This window comes from Lithobates pipiens, unplaced genomic scaffold (genome assembly GCF_037356315.1).
Source record: "Lithobates pipiens isolate NorthernLeopardFrog02 unplaced genomic scaffold, aLitPip1_a1.2 Scaffold_22, whole genome shotgun sequence".
NCBI lineage: Eukaryota > Metazoa > Chordata > Amphibia > Anura > Ranidae > Lithobates > Lithobates pipiens.
The window spans coordinates 125726967-125749431 of NW_027507784.1; the positions used below are offsets into that span (position 1 = coordinate 125726967).

General features: G+C 44.2%; 1 protein-coding gene across 4 annotated transcripts in view; it reads left to right on the top strand.

Moving 5' to 3' along the window:
• The first annotated feature begins 3136 nt into the window (after positions 1-3136).
• AGAP1 (ArfGAP with GTPase domain, ankyrin repeat and PH domain 1) overlaps positions 3137-22465 on the top strand; it is a 601134-nt gene continuing 581805 nt past the window's right edge. For 2 of the 4 annotated variants that reach the window (XM_077448231.1, XM_077448233.1), the window contains exon 1: positions 3137-4131. In XM_077448231.1, the coding sequence (XP_077304357.1) occupies positions 3969-4131 (163 nt within the window). In that variant the 5' untranslated portion in view covers positions 3137-3968. The remainder of the gene's footprint in view (positions 4132-22465) is intronic. The other 2 variants (XM_077448232.1, XM_077448234.1) reach the window with 2 other exon arrangements.

Genomic DNA, 22465 nt, shown 5'->3' on the forward strand with positions numbered 1-22465 from the left:
ACGACTGAAATCCTGCAGCACCCGCAAGGTCCCCCTGCTCAAGAAAGCACATGTACAGGCCCATCTGAAGTTTACTTAGGAACACCTGAATGTTTCAGAGGAGAACTGGGTGAAAGTGTTGTGGTCAGACGAGACTCAAATCTAGCTCTTTGGCATCAACTTAAAGTGGTTGTATGCTCAATTTTTTAACTTTTACCTACAGGAAAGCCTAAAATAAGGCTTACCTGTAGGTAAAAAAAATATCTCCTAAACCTGTACGGTTTAGGAGATATTCCCCTCGGTATGCGCCGCTGACTGCAGCGGCGCATGCGCACAAGGGGGTTCTCGCCGTGAAAATCCGGCAGCGGCCGACCGGCCGGACTGAAATCTCCCGCACGCATGCGCGGGAGTGACGATATCGCGGCTCCGGCCACTCACAGCGCCGGAGCCGCGATACCCGGAAGAAACGCAGATCGGGCCAGATGTCGGGGCCTCGTTCTAAGGTAAGTATTTCATAATGAGCTAGTATGCGGTGCATACTAGCTCATTATGCCTTTTGCTTTGCAGGTTTAAAAAAAAAAAAAAAAATTGCGGGTTTACTACCGCTTTAACTCTTTGTGTTAGGAGGAGGAATGCTGCCTACGACCCCCAAGACCACCATTCCCACCGTCAAACATGGAGGTGGAAACATTATGCTTTGGTGTGTTTTTCTGCTAAGGGCACAATACAATTTCACGGCATCAAAGGGACGATGGGCAGGCCATGTATGGTCAAATCTTGGGTGAGAACCTCCTTCCTTCAGCCAGGGCATTGAAAATGGGTCGTGGATAGGTATTGCAGCATGACAATGACCCAAAACACACGGCCAAGGCAACAAAAGAGTGGCTTAAGAAGTAACACATTAAGGTCCTGGAGTGGCCTAGTCAGTCTCTAGACCTTAATCCCATAGAAAATATGTGGAAGGAGCTGAAGGTTTGAGTTACCAAACGGCAGCCTCCAAACCTTAATGAAGATCTGCAAAGAGGAGTGGGACAAAATCCCTCCTGAGATGTGTGCAAACCTGGTGACCAACTACAAGAAATTCTGATCTCTGTGATTGCTAACAAGGGTTTTGTACTAAGTCCTAAGTCATGTTTTGCGAAGGGATCAAATACTTATTTCACTCATTAAAATGCAAATCAATTTATAACTTTTTTTTTTTTTAAATGCTTTTTCTGGATATTTTTGTTGATATTCTATCTCTCGATGTTAAAATAAACCTACCAAAATGATAGAATGATCATATTGTTTGCCAGTGGGCAAACATACAAAATCAGCTGGGGATCAAATACTTTTTCCCTCACTGTATACTTGAATTACCTCCCATTTCATTATGTCCAATCTGGAAGTAGTTCTTTTTGAACATGTAAAAGTGCTGCAAATACGAAGTACGGGAATGTGTCATACACATCGCAACTGCTATGGAACCTGTCACAAGGATTTCATGAATTAGGCACAGGACGTTCTAATGGGCCAACACTGCCAGCAAAGTGTCACCAATGCTTTATTGAGTTCTCCCTGATACCTTTTCCATTGATATCACTCGAGACCCATCAGTGTTGTTCCGCCTCAATAACGCACATTGCAGTGCACTTTCTATTTAATGTCAATGTGAGTCATAAGACATAGATGAACGTCATCATGTATTTATATTTGTTATGACACGCATCAACAAAAATGCTGCTTGAGGGAATATCCATCAAGAAGAAACACAAAGGTGTGAATCCAGCCTGAAATCTAATCAGATCCAATAATAAATAAATTCTGTAAAGGATGAGAGTGCTCAATTCTTTCAAATAGATTGGAAAAAATGTGCATGCAGTGAGGAGTTTCAACACGAGTTTACATTTATTCCTTCATTCTATACACATAGGTCCAGGGAAGCACATGTATGTACTGCAGACAGGAAAACATATGGAAAACATATTGGAGGCTGTTTACGAAAGGCAAATCCACTTTGCACTTGTAGTGAAAAATGCTTGGAAGTGCAGTCGCTGTAAATCTAAGGGGTAGATCGGAAATGAGGGGAGGCTCTGCTGATTTTATTATCCAATCATGTGCAAGCTAAAATGTTGTTTTTTATTTTCCTTGCATGTTCCCCTCGGATCTACAGCCACTGCACTTCCAGTGCAATTTAAAGTGCACTTTGCACTTGTAGTTTGCACTTGTAGTGCAAAGTGGATGTGCCTTTAGTACATAACCCCCATTATTGGGCGACACATCTGCCCTCACAGTGCCCTTTAGAGGGACATGTAGGAAAGGGGTCCTGTGTCATTGGGCACGCGCTGATCCAGGGTGTCACAGGTCAGCAGTGATCCAGGTGTCACAGATCTAGGATGTCACCAGTCAGCACTGATTCTGGGTGCCTAGGTGTCACTGGGAGGCAGTGGCCCTCACGGTCACTGGGCAGCACTAATCCAGCATGTCGCAGATCCAGGGTGTCACAAGGCAGCTTTGAACCTCTGTGTCACAGATCCAGGGTGTCACAGGGCAGCGTTGAATCTCTGTGTCACTAATCCTGATGCAGGGTGTCAGAGGTCCCGGATGTCACTGGTCAGCACTGATGCAGGGTGTCAGAGGTCCTGGGTGTCACAGGTCAGCACTGATGGGGTGTCAGAGGTCCCGGATGTCACTGGTCAGCACTGATGCAGGGTGTCAGAGGTCCTGGGTGTCACAGGTCAGCACTGATGGGGTGTCACTGGTCCTGGGTGGCACAGGTCAGCTCTGATGCAGGGTGTCAGAGGCCCTGGGTGGCACAGGTCAGCACTGATGCAGGGTGTCGCTGGTCCTGGGTGTCACAGGTCAGCACCAATGCAGGGTGTCAGAGGTCCTGGGTGTCACTGGTCAGCACCAATGCAGTGTCACTGGTTCTGGGTGTCACAAGTCAGCACCGATGCAGGGTGTCGCTGGTCCTGGGTTGCACAGATCCTGGGTGTCAGAGGTGAGCAGCGGTGCAGGGTGTCATAGGTCAGCACCGATGCAGGGTGTCTCTGGTCCTGGGTGTCAGCGGTGCAGGGTGTCGGCGGGTGTGAGTGGTGCAGGACCCTCGGAGGGAAGAGTGTGATGCAGTAGTAGGAGGAGACAGGAAGGAGAGGCAGAGAGGAGGAGGAGAGAAGGGAAGAGACTTCTCGGAGGAAGAGAGGAAAACACAGCAGGATCAGGACTCCGTCTTGCAGGAATAGGAGAGAGCCGGGGATCTGGGATCCGGGATCGGCCACACACAGCGGACAGCCCCGGAGATCGGTGACAGCTCGGAGAGATTGGCTGCCCTGTACACCCCCCTGTGTCCTCCATCCCTCCACCCTGCACTGTATATAGAGATCAGTGTGTGTCTCCTCCATCCCCCCCCCCCCCATACATATTCATTGACCCCCCTGTGTTGTCTATGAGAGGTCCCATCTGAGCAGACTCCTTCATTCTCCCTCTCCTCCTCCCCCCATTAGATTGTCATTTTGCAGTAGAGCTCAGTCCTGTGATCTCCTCTCCACCTCTGCCTTACTACCAGGTAATGGTCACCCCTTGTCCATGACTTCTCCTCCATCTCTACTCACCTGACACTTACTTTGCAGTTATCTGACAATTGGATTTCTGCCATGACAGATCAATGTCTGCCTTCCCCCCCTGCATAGTGTATTCAGCATGTACCCAGTGAAGGAACATAGATCCATTCTTGTAGTTCCTATATTTCTGAATGAGCTCCCCACTTCTATACAGACATGTCCCCTTGTCACTCATTGATCAATAATGCTAATCTGTGAGATTTCCTTTCCATAGCACTACACTGACCTTTTGATCTGGGGTTGTATTTTGTAGTCCTCATTTGCTGTCCTTAGTATATTGCGCCCCCCCCCCCCACATCTCATCCTGGACCTTTCCTCCTTCTATCTATCCCACCTCTATTACATTGCACCCCCAGGCTGGATATGTGAGGCCCTCCCCAGCCTGCAAGGATGAACTACCAGCAGCAGCTGGCCAACTCAGCGGCCATCCGGGCTGAAATCCAGCGCTTTGAGTCCGTGCACCCCAATATCTACTCCATCTATGAACTCTTGGAGCGACTCGATGAACCCGCACTACAGAACCAGATCCGAGAACATGTCATAGCCATAGAAGGTAAGAGGGGATTTTATGGTGCTTTGTCTGCTCAATTGAAAGTGCTATTTCAGTGTTATCTGCATTGTTCCTGATCAGACATGCATATGTAGTTTTTATATCATTTTGTTGTCTATCAATATTGTGTGCAATGTTTGGGTTGTCATTGCAGATGTACCTTGCCGTCATTAACTCTGTGACTGCTCAGTGGGCTTTAAACACATTACTTTGCTATGCTGCAGTGAAACCTTCCAGCGTTTGACCCCTTTATCTTGTCAGTTGTACTCATCTTCCTACAGTAGCCATTCTCAATCGGGGTCCTGTAATACCCTTGGGTTCCTCCAGAGGTTGCTGGGGGTTCCCTGAGCTGTGACTGATTGACCTCTCATTGATGGTGCCTACCAACTCCTGTGGCGTGATCCAAATATCTTTTTGGGTGGCATTCTTTCCACTGACCACCAACCAGGATTCCTTGGTAACCTAGGGTTTCTCTGGAGGTAGCTGGGGTTTCTTGAGCTGTGAGTGATTGACCTCCAATTGGTGGTGCCTACCCAGTTTTGGGGCCAATGCTAGTGGCATGAGCCGTTTTTTTTTTTTTTTTTGTGTGTGTAAAAGGTGACGTTCTTTCAATTGACCTGCAACCAGGGTTCCTCCAGAGGTTGCTGGGGTTCATTGAGCTGTGACTGACCTCACATTGATGGTGCCTACCAAGCTTTTAGGTCCACGCCAGTGGTATGACCCAGTTATTTTTTTTAGGTATCTAAAAGGTTGGCATTCTTTCTATTAACCACCAGAGGTTGCTGGGGCTTCTGTGAGCTGTGACTGTTTGACCCCCTCCCGTTGATGGCACTGGCCCAATTCCTAGGCCAAGGTGGTGGCATGACCCAATTATGTTTTTGGGTGGCATTTTTCCTATTGAGGACCATTTTTTTTTTTTTTTTCCTTCTGACCCCTAATCATTTCAGAAGGGGTTTTCCCAAGACCCCGAAAAATGTTTAAAGGGTTCCTCTGGGGGTAAAAGTGTTGAGAAAGGTTTCCTAGTGGAGCCATCATTTATATTAGGTATAATTGAGAATACAGTATATAGTCAGCAGTGCTCCACAAGCCTCTCCATTGAACCCCTCTACCGACGCTGCCTGCACTTTACTTCATTCTGCAGTAATAAAATCTTTTCATACAATTTATTTTTGGTTTGGGCTGTTCTATGCATGTATATGGGAAAAGCCAGAAATATGCTTGTATCCCCTGGGTTTTCTCAAAAAGACATCCCCATCAAGTCATTGTTAGAAGAACAATTCCATAAAAAGTAGTAAGTGTGTGAACAATGCTTTGTATGCTGCACTACCAGCAGAGGAATGCAGATTGCTGTAAATATTTGCTGTAAACTCACATTATTCTGGGCATGGTCATGCGTATATTATAAATATCACAGAGGTGCTTGTTGGCATTACAAACCCATTTTTTTTATATATGAATGGGATATAATATTGCCGTGTATGTAGATCACAAAGGAACTAATGAGCATTTGTGGCATCTAAAAAATGCCATCCACAGTGGCTATGGTTAGGCTGTGATCATTTCAGCCATTTTACCATACAGAACAAGAAGCATGCAGGGCACTTTACTTAAAAATAGTGATCTGCATTATAGGGATTTATAGTGCATCTGCACCCCTGTACAGCAGTGTGCACACTGGAGTCATTGGTATCTGTTTATAGTGACTTCCTTCATTGACAGGTAACAGATGATATGGATGCCTGTGTGTGTGTGTGTTCTATACTGAGCGTGGCGGGACAACTGGCTTTGTAAAACAGGTGATGGAAATGAAAAGGAAATATTTCTGAATGTTCACTTTATCCTATACACGTCCACTTATCTGCCACTGCAACTTTCCTTGCCTAATCACTTATGGAAGACCAATTAATGCTGCCCAGGCTGCAAAGTGATGATAATTTTTTATTTTTTTTATGATATATGGCTTATCCTTCCCAGAACTCTCAGATGCATTACCTTGCATGTTTGAATGACCCCATTCAAATGGCTTCAAAGGCAAGACACAGGGCAATGCACCAACAATGGAGCCTTATGGCATTTTACAAAAGCCATTGAATGTATTGGAGAAACCGATCCTATTGGAAACTTTGTATATTCTAATGTCGGTGCATTTTAGCTTTCATGTAAAAGGCAGCAAAATGGATGACGGCATATTTACCAATTTTTGCTGGCGATCTTATCGGTAGTCATCTATAATTAAATTGTGTATATGATAAAATGGATGATTAAGATAATTTAGTTGAATTAAAAATTATGAGCATTTCTGAAATCAACTGGTTGCTTCTCTTGTGGCTGGGTTTGGGTGCACTGGGGTAGTTTTGAAAAGCAGACCAGTCTCTCATTTTGTAATTTATCTGAGATATGCTTTTCTGTGGCTTGCCACAGAAGCATTTTTATCCATTGATGTGGAATCTCAAAACGGAACTAAACCTTCCTGTCATTTTCATGGAAGCTGCCATCTTAGCCTTTGATCTGCAACTGCCCTAGTGCTGCACATGTGATCAGTTATGATATTAGCCATTTGTTTGGTTGAGAGCACAAGAAAATATGTCAGTTGCAATTCCCAGCATGCTGAGAATGTAACTGTTTTTTTTTAACTGTTTTTCAAAACCGTTGAGTTTAGTTATGTTACATTACTGCAGTTCCAATGGAAATAATTAGATGAATGATCCAGCGATTAGTTGGTGTATCAGAAGATTCCTATTGACTAGGTAATCCTTTAATGCCCAGTAATATGCACAGAATAGTCAGATTTCAGTTTACAGCACTCAATAAGAGTGAAAGAACTTTCTGTTTGGGGACTGCTGGATAAAGGACAATGTCACTTTAAGTAAAGTTGGTAACACCAATAGAAAAATCCAACTGATTTCTCTATCCCTGCTATACAAGTGTGGAAGGACAAATCTCTTACTGTGCCTTCTTTGTATTCTGACAACGCTCAGCATTAGGTTGCCCTTTAGGTTATGTCCTTTAAAGCCCCCTCCCAGTTTATCCAGCAGTCTTGCATAGTTTCACCATATGGCCTTGCCTGACACCATTGTAATGCCTGGCAATGTGTCCATTGCTCATATGCGCCAATAGCCCCATTTATTTCATAGGGAGTGAGATGCCTATGTACATGGACTCACGGCCTCTTTTTACATATAAATATTGCTTGGCGATGCCACACAGATGATGGTAAGTATTTAACCACTGGTTATACAGTACCAAGTTGGGGTAGGGGTGAGCTATAAAAGGACAACTTTGCTAAAAGTAAATTTGTCCTCCAAAGCCAATCATTCACTTTCCTAAAAAAAATTGCAAAGCTTAGCTCCTGCAAGAGAAGACACTCAGTACCTATCTCTGTGTGGGTGGCAAGTCTATACTCTCCTGTCTTCAAGCAGAACAACCTCCGGCAAAGTCTTCACCATTCATCACTTCCTGGGTGATGAAAACCTGTACCCCCCCTACTGTACACAGTGGTTCCTCCTGCCGAGCTACTATGTCAATACGGGACTCAGTAATGACAGGACTTGTGGGAGGAACTAAAGTGCACTGCCGGTGATGCAGATCTTTGACACCTGGAAGTGTGTTGAATGCCGTAGACCAGTGAATCTCAACCAGGGTTCCTCCAGAGGTTGCTAGGTGTTCCTTCAGCATTGGGCAATTTCTGCCTCTCATATAAGTTCCCACTCACACCATTGATCTTTTTAGCTATATGAAAGGAGGTCATTCTTCCCAATGACCACAAGTGTAAGGACCATTCTTCCAACTGACCATCACACTAATGTATCATGAGTTGTAGAGTTCAAATTTTTAGCAGGGGTTCCTCGAGACCAGAGAACTATTTCAAGGGTTCCCTCTGTGTTGAAAAGGTTGAGAACGGCTGCAGTAGACTTTCCCAGAGGATCTGTAGCTTGAAGACAGCAGAGTTCAGACTTTCCACCCACCTGAGAGGTAAGTATTTATGGTCTTTCCTTGCAAGCTTTTTTTTTTTTTTTTTTTGGAAAGCAACAGAGTCACTTTAAAGGCCCTTTCTAGCAATTTGCCTCATAGTTCACCCCAGATGTGCTGTTTTGAATTTTGTTGCATTTTCTACTGCAGGCAAAGCTTGGACATCGGAAAATCCACTGTTTTTATATAGGAACATGGTCACCCCAAAGCATTGAGGAGAATAAAGTGATGTGTGCACCCTTGATATACCACCTTGTAGTTTTCCCTTTCAATTTAAAAGAATTGTGGAAACGGTCACCTAACATGCATGTCAATACAACGTTCCTCTATATAGACATTCTAGTCCTTCACAATAAATGGCTGTTTGTCTCATTGACTATTGAATGTGCAGAGCTTTTTATGAATCTGCAGAGTGACTTTTTTGGGTATGAATGTTTCTATTGAGACGTCTTCTCCTATGTGCAGAACCAGTGGACATTCAAGAAAATATTTTTTGTGACCATTATTGTATGCAGTATTAATCATATTAGAAACAAACCTGTACCACTTTCATAGATCTGTGTGTTTGATCTTGTCTGCAGTGCTGAGCGGACAGTGTGTGCACAGGTTAATTATCCTTTAATGCAGAATGCCAAGATAAGCCAATATTGTCTAAATACAAGAGGCATGTGTATTCATACTTGAGTCTTGGTGTACTTTTTCCAGATACGTGCAGTAATACAGCATGGGTTTTCTATAATTAAGACCAGTCACTGTTAATCTCTCTCCTTGTGCAGGGTGCTTGGTCTTGTCTCCGCCCCCTCCTGTAGTTTTCTATAGGCGATCTGTATTAGGTGGGCCTGCTCAGCCCCTCCCACAGCTATTCTCTGCACTGGATATATATTTCTACAAGGAAAATGGCTGGGTTTGCAAAGGGATTTGGCGCACGAAAAAAGTGGATTTATATCCTTTGTGGTTAATGAGGAAAATATTTGAGGCCATAGTTCAGCTTTAAACAATTTTATCTGGTTGTAAACGTTTATTTTTTATTTTTTTTCCAGCTAGTAGCTAAGAGCCTGCTTATGTTGACATTAAAGTGGTGCTTTACCACACCCGACAGGTAGCCAAGACCTGATGTGATATTTAATTCATTTCCACATCTGAGGATGATCCTGCTCACATGGTTACCGTACAGAACGCCTGGCATGTGCCCTGTAAATCTAAGCCCTGGCTGAGGTGTGAAACCAGAGACACATGAGACGTGTCACCTGCTAACCATCTACCTGGCTCACAGGGACCTGACTTGGTAAATACATTTGAATACATTTTACAGGTCCAGGAGTTTTTGTATTTATGATGCCTGCATTTCTAAAATGCATGTGTGAGTGTGACACAGGTTCTTTATTCTACTGGATTATTCTCAGTCCTGTGTGTGTGTGTGTGTGTGTGTGTGTGTGTGTGTGTGTGTGTTTTGTATTTTTTTATGATGTTAAAGTGCATGTCAAGACAAAAACCTTTTTTCTTATTTTTCATTTTTTTTTTTTTTGTTTAATTTCCCCTCACTTTCTGTCCTGACAACGGTTTACCAGACAGGAAGTTAGAAAACTCTCCAACTGCAACACAGACATAAATAAACATGATTTTATTTAGTAGAGTAGATGAAAGCTAGAACCTTTTCTCTGTCTGCATCCCTGTTGTAGATTTCCCTCACTTCCTGTCTGGTGAAACTTGTCAGCAGGACAGAAAGTGAGGGTAAATCTCTCAAAGGGAAGTCTGATAGCTTTAAGAACACAGAGGGAATTCAGACCCTTCCTGACTCTGTAAATATCCAGTACATGCTGTTGCTTTTAAAACCTAAATCTGGGTAGCAGACAGAAACCCGCCCTTGCAGTGGACCCCCCTTCCTCCACACTGCAAATATTAAATGCTTGTTTGTCTGGGGATAGAGCAATAAGGTGTAATACTGGCCCTAGTCCTCCCCAGGCTTCCACTGTACTGTGTCACTGGTCCTCAAAGCTTCTTCTCTAAGATGCTCTGGTCAGTGGCCGTAGTATGACCTCACCACATACAATGCAGGTCCGTTTTCCTGCATTGTATGGGGAGTAGGGATGGGCTGGCCCTGCATTGTATGGGGAGTAGGGATGGGCTGGCCCTGCATTGTATGGGGAGTAGGGATGGGCTGGCCCTGCATTGTATGGGGAGTAGGGATGGGCTGGCCCTGCATTGTATGGGGAGTAGGGATGGGCTGGCCCTGCATTGTATGGGGAGTAGGGATGGGCTGGCCCTGCATTGTATGGGGAGTAGGGATGGGCTGGCCCTGCATTGTATGGGGTGTAGGGATGGGCTGGCCCTGCATTGTATGGGGAGTAGGGATGGGCTGGCCCTGCATTGTATGGGGAGTAGGGATGGGCTGGCCCTGCATTGTATGGGGAGTAGGGATGGGCTGGCCCTGCATTGTATGGGGAGTAGGGATGGGCTGGTTTCTCCTAAACCAAGTTCAGTAGAGCCTGTGGAAAGCTGTCACATGATTGCATCCCCGCTGGCACAATCGGCTTCAGTTGGGGCATTCCCTGCACCGCAGCTGCATGTAATAGGGATTGACTGATTATTGGTGGCCGGTATTCACTTTTTTAGAACGATCGGTCAAAAAACTGACAGATTTAGTGCATCAAGGGGTTTTACTGGGGTGATGCATGCAGCTACATGCATCACCCTGGTACCGTTCTTTAGAATGGACGGTTGTCTTTTTATTGTAGTAACAACTGACGTGGCTCAGCAGCTCGGCTGTTATTACAAGCAGTCCCACTGCCTTCTGCCACTCGTCCGGGCTCTGCCATCCTACTGGGAGGCACAAGCAACCAGCCGGCACAACCGCCGGGTGGCCAAAGACCCGAACTAAGACGATGCTTCCGGTCTCAGATTTAGTACTCTGGAAGCGATGTCATGACATCACTTCCCAGATTACTGGCATCTTTAACCAGTTGCCGACCGCCGCACGCCGATGTACGTCGGTACAATGGCACGGGCAGGCATAAGGACATACATGTACGTCCCTTGCCTCCCGCGGGTCGGGGGCCCGATCGGGCCCCCGCCCGGTGCCTGCGGCGGTCGGTATTCGTACGGGAGCGATTCATTCATGGCCACCCCCTCGCGATCGCTCCCGACGAATAGAAATCCCCGGTGACATCACTTCCTCTCCTGTAATGTAAACACAGGAGAGGAAGTGATGTATTCTCTCCTCCGTGTCGGTATTTTTCGTTCCGACACGGAGGAGAACGGATCAGTAAGTTGCACCAACACTCTACACACACAGTAGAACATGCCAGGCACACTCACACCCCCCCTTTACCCCCCGATCACCCCCCCAATTACCCCTGCCCCCCAGTCACAGTGACACCAATGTCATTTTTTTTTTTTTTTTTTTTTTTTTTGCATTGGTGTCATTTGTGACTGTAATAACTGTTAGGGCAGTTAGAGTTAGCCCCCTTTAGTTCTAATGTACCCCCCTAACCCCCCCAATAAAGGTTTAACCCCGTGATCACCCCCCGTCGCCAGTGTCACTAAGGCTGGGTTCACATTGCAGCGGTTTATGAGAACGAATGTGATTCGCACCGCACTGCAGTGCAAATCACATCCGATCTCTGTGCGATTCGAGTTCAGCCATTCGCCGCACCCGCCGCACCCGCCACACCCGCCGCACCCGCCGCAAATTCGCACGGGACCCTTTTTTTGGCCCGCAGCAGAATCGGATCGCATGGGTGTTCACACCATGCGATCCGAGTTTGCAGATCGCACTGCGATATGCGAACTGATCTGGGGGTGTCAGTAACATTTCACTGACACTCCCAGCAGTTCGCATAGGGCAGTGTGAACTGCCGCCGGGAGGCATGCGATGCGGGAACCCGCCGCGCATTCGTGGCGTTTCCGCATCGCTCCAGTGTGAACCCAGCCTAATAAGCGATCATTTTTCTGATCGCCGTATTAGTGTCACAGGTGACGCTAGTTAGGCAGGTAGGTATTTAGGTTCGCCGCAGCTTTTTATAGCGCCAGGGACCCCCATATACTACCGCATAAAGCCCCCTGATTGCCCCCTAGTTAACCCTTTCACCTGTGATCACCATATAACTGTTACAGGTGACGCTGGTTGGTTAGTTATTTTTTTATAGTTTCAGGGCACCCGCCATTTATTACCTAATAAAGGTTTAACCCCCTGATCACCCGGCGGGTGTCATTTTGTGACTAATAACTGTTAGGGCAGTTAGGGTTAGCCCCCTTTAGTTCTAAGGTACCCCCCTAACCCCCCCAATAAAGGTTTAACCCCGTGATCACCCCCCGTCGCCAGTGTCACTAAGGCTGGGTTCACATTGCAGCGGTTTGAGAACGGATGTGATTCGCACCGCACTGCAGTGCAAATCACATCCGATCTCTGTGCGATTCGAGTTCAGCCATTCGCCGCACCCGCCACACCCGCCACACCCGCCGCAAATTCGCACGGGACCCTTTTTTTGGCCCGCAGCAGAATCGGATCGCATGGGTGTTCACACCATGCGATCCGAGTTTGCAGATCGCACTGCGATATGCGAACTGATCTGGGGGTGTCAGTAACATTTCACTGACACTCCCAGCAGTTCGCATAGGGCAGTGTGAACTGCCGCCGGGAGGCATGCGATGCGGGAACCCGCCGCGCATTCGTGGCGTTCCCGCATCGCTCCAGTGTGAACCCAGCCTAATAAGCGATCGTTTTTCTGATCGCTGTATTAGTGTCACAGGTGACGCTAGTTAGGCAGGTAGGTATTTAGGTTCGCCGCAGCTTTTTATAGCGCCAGGGACCCCCATATACTACCGCATAAAGCCCCCTGATTGCCCCCTAGTTAACCCTTTCACCAGTGATCACCATATAACTGTTACAGGTGACGCTGATTGGTTAGTTATTTTTTTTATAGTTTCAGGGCACCCGCCATTTATTACCTAGTCTCACTAGTGTACCCCTAAATTTAGGGGTGTCTACTTTCCAAAATGGGGTCATTTGGGGGGGGTTTGTGCCATCTTGGCATTTTATGGCCTTCAAAACTGTAACGCCCTTAGAAAGCCTGAAGGCGGTGCTTGGTTTTCGGGGCCCCGTACGCGGCTAGGCTCCCAAAAAGTCCCACATATGTGGTATCCCCGTACTCAGGAGAAGCAGCAGAATTTATTTTGGGGTGTCATTTCACATATGCCCATGGCATGCGTGAGCAATATATCATTTAGTGACAACTTTGTGAAAAAAAAAAAAAAAAAAAAAAAGTTTGTAATTTTCCCGCAACTTGTGGCAAAATATAAAATATTCCATGAACTCAACATGCCTCTCAGCAAATAGCTTGGGGTGTCTACTTTCTAAAATGGGGTCATTTGTGGGGGTTTTGTGCCATCTTGGCATTTTATGGCCTTCAAAACTGTAATAGGTAGTGAGAAGTGAACTCAAAAATTTACGCCCTTAGAAAGCCTGAAGGCGGTGCTTGGTTTTCGGGGCCCCGTACGCGGCTAGGCTCCCAAAAAGTCCCACATATGTGGTATCCCCGTACTCAGGAGAAGCAGCAGAATTTATTTTGGGGTGTCATTTCACATATGCCCATGGCATGTGTGAGCAATATATCATTTAGTGACAACTTTGTGAAAAAAAAAAAAAAAAAAAAAAGTTTGTAATTTTCCCGCAACTTGTGGCAAAATATAAAATATTCCATGAACTCAACATGCCTCTCAGCAAATAGCTTGGGGTGTCTACTTTCTAAAATGGGGTCATTTGTGGGGGTTTTGTGCCATCTTGGCATTTTATGGCCTTCAAAACTGTAATAGGTAGTGAGAAGTGAACTCAAAAATGTACGCCCTTAGAAAGCCTGAAGGCGGTGCTTGGTTTTCGGGGCCCCGTACGCGGCTAGGCTCCCAAAAAGTCCCACATATGTGGTATCCCCGTACTCAGGAGAAGCAGCAGAATTTATTTTGGGGTGTCATTTCACATACGCCCATAGCATGTGTGAGCAATATATCATTTAGTGACAACTTTGTGTAAAAAAAAAAAAAAAATTTTTTTTTTGTCATTATTCAATCGCTTGAGGCAAAAAAATAAAATATTCAATGGGCTCAACATGCCTCTTATCAATTTCCTTAGGGGGTCTACTTTCCAAAATGGGGTCATTTGGGGGGGTTTTGTACTGCCCTGCCATTTTAGCACCTCAAGAAATGAGATAGGCAGTCGTAAACTAAAAGCTGCGTAAATTCCAGAAAACGTACCTTAGTTTGTAGATGTGACAACTTTTGCGCAAACCAATAAATATACAATTATTGACTTTTTTTTTACCAAAGACATGTGGCTGAATACATTTTGGCCTAAATGTATGACTAAAATTGAGTTTATTGGATTTTTCTAATAACAAAAAGTAGAAAATATCATTTTTTTTCAAAATTTGCGGTCTTTTTATGTTTATATCGCAAAAAATAAAAATCGCAGAGGCAATCAAATACCATCAAAAGAAAGCTCTATTTGTGGGAAGAAAAGGACGCAAATTTTGTTTGGGTACAACATTGCATGACCGCGCAATTACCAGTTAAAGCAGCGCAGTGCCAAAGTGTAAAAAGACCTCTGGTCATTTACCAGCAAAATGGTCCGGTCTGAAAGTGGTTAAAGGTGCCAGTTTTAAGAAATAAAGTATTCAAAAATGCAGATCTTTGAACACTTTGTAGTGCAGAGGAGGGGTTTGGGGTCTTATAAACCCCCAATCTCTTCATAAAGAGTGCCTCTCACATGCCTATTACTGTCAGTGCCGGTTCACACTACAGCGACTTGGTATCAGACTTGTAAGTCCTCAATTTGCCCCAAGCCGCTGAACATAAGAAATTTTGTACTACTACTAGTCGCTCAGACTTCAGAAAAGTTTCCTGTACTACTTCTAGGCGACTTGTACCCATAGATTTCAATGGAAGTCGCCTCCAAGTCGGATCTCCATCTATATTGAAGTGACTTTACAGGAAAAAGAAAATAATTTTACCCAGGTATGCCCCATGTTTACCCAGGCAACCCCCTCCCTCCCACAGAGCTGATTATTCTGTGATTGGCCACAGCCAAAGTCGCCTTGTAAGTTGTTGAATGTCAGGCTGAAGTCGCCTTGTAAAGTTGCGCTGTAAGTCAGGTTGCCCCTGTGTGAACCGGCACTCACAAGGTATATTTACATTCCTTGTGACAGTAATAACAGTGATAAAAAAACAAAAAAAAAGTAAAATGATGGAGTAAAATGTTTTTTTTTTTTTAAATGTACAATATATCGGCTATTGGCAGAAGAGGTGGCAGAAATATCGGTATGTTATCAGCACCGAAAAACTATATTGGTCGATCCCTAGCATGTACAGAAAGGGGAGCGGATGCTCATCATGTCAATGAACTAATATGGCTGTCTACATGGCCCTAGTAAGCCAATGACATTGTATGAAAGCATTCCACTTCTTTGTCATCTCTCTATATAGGGTCAGAAATGGGGATAACATTTAGAATATTTTTATCTCCAATTTGAACATCTGTTTAAACATTATTTTCAACTGGGAATTTTTTTAAATGTTCCAACACTTTTGGAAATACAATGGAAAATCACAGTGGCCTCTCAAACTGCATAATATGTCTGAATGTATATTTGTTTCATTTTGAATACCTGCAATTTAGTCCAGTTTCAAATGATACATTTTAAAGAGTCAAAGAATTTTAAAACTTGAAATGGATGCACGGACAGTCAATTTAAAAGGAGAAATAAACACAACCTGCAAAGATCTGTGTCCTTTGAGGGGCTGGTGGCCTGGCATGGAGGAACCTGTTGGAATGAGAAGCATGGCCTCTGGGTACAGCAGCACTCTGCCCTATAGCTGCATGCCTACTGGCAGAGTAGTGGTGACCAAAAACGCCATCCCAGAAAACAAACTGTCTGCGTCCAGGGCCTGTCAGTGTCCCTACTTGCATCAGTATGTGTATAGTGGCAGTGCTGGCCATTGTTTTGTAGATGTGACAAATTTGGCCACAGCTGTTTACATCTAGTAGCATGAAGTTTCTCCATCAGCCCATTTCTTGCCCCTGGAAATCCCAATCAGCCATGAGAACGAAGCCTGAGGTGTAGAGATGTATAAAATGTATCCCAGGAGTCTGCGGACTGTGGGTCTGGATGAAAGAGGATTGGGGGGAGGGGGGTTAGGGACGTACAGAGGGCTACGTCATCCTTGCCTAGGTGAGGAATTGGGCAGTTGGAGTAAGTGGGTCAGCTGGAGATTTTTTACCTGACATGTGCCCTTGATTGTCGTGATTATAGATATGATGGAAAATTCTGCATTCCTTCAACTATAAATAGAACATTTTTATTAACCTTTGTACCATGATATTATACTAGTTGTTTTTCCTGTTCCAAGAATATTAGATATAGTCTTGAGTTTTTACGAGTCAGCAGAATGCAGGACATGGGATCAGGATGCAGTACTGAGTTCTGAGTCAGCAATGTTATGACCGTGTGTAGCTTCATGTATAGTACATGAAATGATGGCGTCACCCAGGCTGTGGGCTTTTCTTTCTTTAAGATGCCCCCAGATCTGTATGCGGGGGATATTCCTGGCCTGGAATTATTTTGTCAGCTGTTATGGTGTATGTATTGTTGACTCCCTCCCTCAGTTCTCTGTGTAATTACTGTCACTGTATCTTGTAGCATCTGCCTGACAAAATGGGCAAATAACCACACACCTCTTCTCGGGTTGTATGCCCATGAAAGGGGCTCACTAGAAACATTTAAAGTGACACCACACTCTGGTTTGAAAAAACAAATTCTTCTCAAGTACTGTATATGTATTTTTTAAATAAAAACAATTGTTCTCTATTATTATTATTATTAGTTTTATATAGCGCTAACAGTTTGCGCAGAGTTTAACAAAATAAAGGCAGACATTATAGTTACATTACAATTTGATACATGAGGAATCAGAGGGCCCTGTTCATTAGAGCTTACAATCTAAAAATGCCCTGTTTACACTGGTATCGTGCAGATTTTTTCTATGCAGGAATCTGCAACGTGTATGTAGTTTTCGGCGCAGAAAATTGCCCTCGGCCTCCTCCAAACTCTGCTAGAGGGTGACTATGTTCATTCTCTATGGTTCCACTGTATGTGGGCGCATAGCAACCTTTTTCTTGTTTGCTCTATAGCTGGACTAGGGACTATGATCTATGGGATGTGTAGTGTGCATGTGACCAAACCTAGCGTGCAATGCTCATTCCAAACAAATGAAGTGAGGGGTAAAAACGAGGTTCGGGAGATGACGGAGGATGTTTACAAAGAGGCTGAAAAACTGTTTCATGAGAAATAGAGAAAATGTTTCATAAGAAATAGATTACGGTTTCATGACAAATAGATTACAGGGCCATTGAGTAGTGGGTGTGTATGGATTGTTTTTGGAAAATAAGTATATTGTTTAGTGTTTAACCACTTGCTTACTGGGCACTTAAATCCCCTTCCTTCCCAGGCCAATGTTTAGCATTCAGCGCTGTCACACTTTGAGTGACAATTGCACCGTCATGCAACACTGGACCCAAATGAAATTTTTATCATTTGTTTTTCTCACAAATGGCTTTTTTTTTTTTTTGTAGTAGTAGTAGTATTTAATCACTGCTGGTTTTTATTTTTAATGCTAAAAAAATTTAAAAAAAGAAACAAAAAAAACGCAATTTTATAGTTTTTATAAAATTTTGAAAACAGGTAATCTTTCTCCTTCATTGATGTGCACTGATGAGGCTGCACTGATGGGTGCTGGTAGGCGACTCTGATAGGCAGCACTTATAGACATTGATAGGTGGCACAGGTGGTGAATAATAGGCAGCAGTGATATGCACTGGTAGGTGGTACTAGTGGGCACAGATCAGGAGGCAGCTCTCCCTGTTTCGGACCGATGTCCTTCTGACAGAAGCCGGTGATGGGTTTTTTTTTCTTCTCTTTTTTATTTTTTTTTCCCCTCCTCACGCTGTCAGTGTGAGGGGGGGGAAAAAGACGATTACCGATATTTTGTTTACATCACGTGACCATTGGCTGACAGCTGGTCACGTGGTAAGGAGCTGGCCCCTTACTTCGATCTGTGATCAGCCAAGTCTCATTGACTTGCTTAAAGTGGTTGTAAACCCTTACAGACCACTTTAACCTACAGGTAAGCCTAGATTAAGGCTTACCTGTAGGTGCAAGAAATATCTCCTTAACCTACACAGTTAAGGAGATATTTTCCAAAAAACGGGCACCGATGTCTATGGCGTAGACAACGGTGCAGGCGCACTGAGCGTGCCATTAGTGAAGGCGATCATGCCGTCACTGACAGCTACCGTGCGCATGCGCCAGTCACAGCGCCGGAGCAGCGATACTCTGAAGTCACTCCGGGAGATATGGCGGCGACAGAGGAGGTGAACGAGGGTCACTGCGGGGGCTTCAATCTCAGGTAAGTAATTCATAATGAACTAGTATTCTATGCGTACTAGCTCATTAAGCCTTTGTCCTGCAGGGTGTTTGCTTTTTTTTTTTCTTTAAGAGAGGGTTTACTTCCTCTTTTAACATAGAGCACGCTGTCTTTTGGCTATAGCGCTGGGTGAGGAGGTTTAGGCTCCATGCATATGCTACAAGCTAAAAATAAATGCCAGAAAAAACGCTGGATGAAAAATGCTCATAATAGTGTTTTTGTGCCAGCTTTTAGCAGCATGAGCGTTCAGCTTTTTTTTCTGCTGGCAAATCGCTCCCAAAAACGCGAAAAAACTTTTTTTTTTCTGCTCCTAGAAGCTGAAGCTTTAAAAATGCTTCTAGACTAAAGTAGTGTGCCTGGACCTTTTTGTATCTAGAAGCAGAATTTTTTTTTTTTTTTTATTTTTTTTTTTTTTTTTAAAAGCTGCTGTTGGGAACATTTTCTTCCAGCTAGTGTGCATGGAGCCTAACTAATTAATATATATAATCTCCACATCTCTATAGCACGCCTTCAGTAGATGATTGACTCGAGTTTCCATCCTGTATCTTGGCTTTATGTATTCAGACATTTGTTTACATTGTTGATTTTTGGATAGAATACACAGCTGCTCCTTAAATCTGTATGTATGTAGGGCTTTGTGGTAGCAGGATTGTTTATATGTCTGAGCAATAACTGGAACAGCCCTGTGTGATCACACACAATCAAATCACAAAAATCTTGGATTGCATAAGAACGTATTTAGCAGAATTGCTACAAATGAAACATTTTTACTATTTCTATTTGGAGGTAGTCCAATGTACCTTTTTGTAGCTGGCAATAGAGCTGGAATGCAATTGGTTGCTATGGGAAATTCTTGTTTGAGGTGTGTAAACCAGCACTGCATATTCTTGAGTAAAAAAAAATCTGCATTCTAGGTCAGTTTTTTTTTTTTTTTTGTGCGGGTATGAGCAAATGCATGAAAATACACGCATGTGAGCATAAATATTAATGGTTTTCCCTAGGAATGTATTGTACGAATGATTGCGTGAACTCGCATATACGCGCAAACTCACATATACGCCCAAATATGCACATAAATACCCATGAATACACGCAAAACAAATGCCTGAAATGATGTCCAAAAAAGCAGATGCTTAAACACCAGTCATATTCAACCAATCCTCGGGCACACACGTGCAAAAAAACACTTTCACTTTTTGATCTGAGCACCGTTCTTTGATAGCCAATTTGTTCGATGTTTAGCTTTGTATTCTAGAGCTACGTTCAGATCCACAAGAAAAAAAAAATGCCCGAATCCCCATTCCAGATGAGTATTTTCATGTAATAAATGTGAGTAGCTTACATGCCGTTACAAGCATTTTTAAACTGCCTATGCAGGTAAGAGGCACTTGTTTATAAAAACAAACACTGCAGACTAAAGTTGGACAATACCCTTGCTTTAGATGTAGGCCATTTACATGCCTCCCAAAGACTGACCGAAAAACCCCTGACATTTTAGGCCTCGTTCACACCATGTACAGAGACGTGAGTTTTTCTACATTTGTTCTGCAAGGGCACAAAACCCCCCAAATGTTCTCTATCTGCCCTGTTCAAACCACAACACTGGTATCATGTGCAGGAATCTGCAACGTGTGCAGGGCACATAACTGAAGCATGAAACCTAATGTCAACATTCATAAAAACTCACTAAAACATGCATGAAAACTTATGTGAAATCTGTGCGGTTTTCCCATCAGTTTTCATGCATGTATGGTTTGAATGAGCCCTTAAAGTGGCTGTAAAGGCAGAAGGTTTTTTTTTTAATCTTAATGCAATCTATGCATTAAGATAAAAATCCTTCTGTGTGCAGCAGCCCCCCCGCCCACCCAATACTTACGTGAGCCCCATCTCTATCCAGCGATGTCCACGAGTACCTCAGCTGCCCAGGGACTCTGCCTCCTGATTGGCTGAGACACAGCAGCTGTGCCATTGGCTTCTGCTGCTATCAATCAAACTCTGCCAATCAAGAAAGAGAGAGGGGGCAGGGCCAAACCGGAGCTCTGTGAATGGATACACAGAGCTGCAGCTCAACTTGGGTGCCCCCATAGCAAGCTGCTTTGCTATGGGGGCACTCAACAGGATGGAGGAGCCTGGATCTATAGCCAGGGACCTGAGAAAAGGAGTATCAGGGCTGCCCTGTGCAAAACCACTGCACAGAGCAAGTACTTACAAAAGAAACAACACTATACAATCATTTTAAACTAGTGGTTTCATCCTGTCCTGCCTTGTTGCTAATACATTGCTTGGACCAGTTGATTCTTACCTCCTTGCACACACTTTCTTTCCCCTGTTGCAGTAGCTTTGAGGTCAGCGCTGCTGAGACGGAGGAGATGGTGGACCACACGCATGTGGAGGTGTGAAAGCTTGCTGTTGTGATGAAATGGATAAGCGGTATTGGCAGGGAGTATCTTAGCAACATCCTAGCAACAAGTCAGGATAAAATGATGCCATTTTTGGGAGGGTTTTTTTTGGCCAAGCTTCAGAAGGTATGTAATAAGCCTACACCTCTAGCAAGAGCATTATCCAACTTTAGTCAAAACTACGCAATTGTTTTTCATCTACAGGCTCCCCTTCCTGCTATAGACAGTTTTTTTTTTTTTTTTTTTGGTAAGGGTGAACTAAGCCTTTAGCCTAGGTTCACATTGATCCGATTTGACATGTCAAATCGCATGCCAAATCGATGGCTTTTACCAGAAATAGCATCTTCCGAATCAGTGCGAAGCACCGATTCCCAAAAGTAGTTCCTGCACTATTTTTGGCAACTTCTGGGGTGATTTCAATAGACATCTGTGCAGCAATCCACACAGATGTCTGTCAAATCGCCCCCCAAGTCGGACGGCATTGCTGGGTTGAAATCATATCTAACCGCAGCAATGTGAACCTAGGCTTAAGCTGTCTCTTTCTGCCATCTTCTGTCAGCAGGATCCAGTTTAAGCATGAGAATTTTCAATATGCCTGTGCATGAGCCCCTGTACCCCAAATCTGATGTACACCTTGATGCTCTCTCTGTGCAGCGACCCCCTCCACCCCCGATGTACTGTGGGCTGGTAACAGTGTATGATGTGGATATCCAGCCCGACACGTAAACAGTAACGTTTTACTTTCCATGGAAAGCCTATACTTCCTGTTTTAAATTCATCTGATTTATTTCAGTGAGTATTAGATTGCAAACTTTGAAACTTCGACTCCACCTGCTCTTGCTTTAGGTCATAATAAAAATCGTCGGGTTGATGACCTTGCAAGAATTCCTTGACTCCTTTGAACAATAAGCTCGGCGCCTGCACCTTGTATTATGTCACCTCTCTGTGTTCTGTACATTCTGTCCGGCAGTTTTGTGGGTTACTCTTCACATTTGTGGTGCTGAGTAGACATTTCTAAGGCCTTGTGCACGCTTCAGCTCAAAAAACGGCTGTTTTACAGGTGTTTTTACTTTTTTCTTTTCCGCATCTAAATGCACCTCTACCTGCAGCTCCATGCACACACAGGCGTTTACAGGCAGAAAAATAAAAGCCCATCACGTGCGCGTTAAAGAGGGGAGCGTTTTGGCCGAAAAAAAGGCCTGACACCTAAACACAGGTAAACGTGTCTAAACAGTAGATACGTTTAGTGCTTAAGCATTTTTTTTTTCATAATAAATCAATATTCTGGGCAATGAAATGAATAAACACCCTTAATTTACTTAAATGCACATGCATAAACGTGGCTTAGGTGTGTTTTTTAAATCTGCTTTTCCCCTGATTGGGTAAAACATTTTACGAGAGCCCTAGTGTGTATGAGGCCTAAGGACCAAGGCTTGGGAGATGGTGTAAACAGTGTGATAACATGTAGTAATCAATGAGGAATTTATTACCCCGATGGC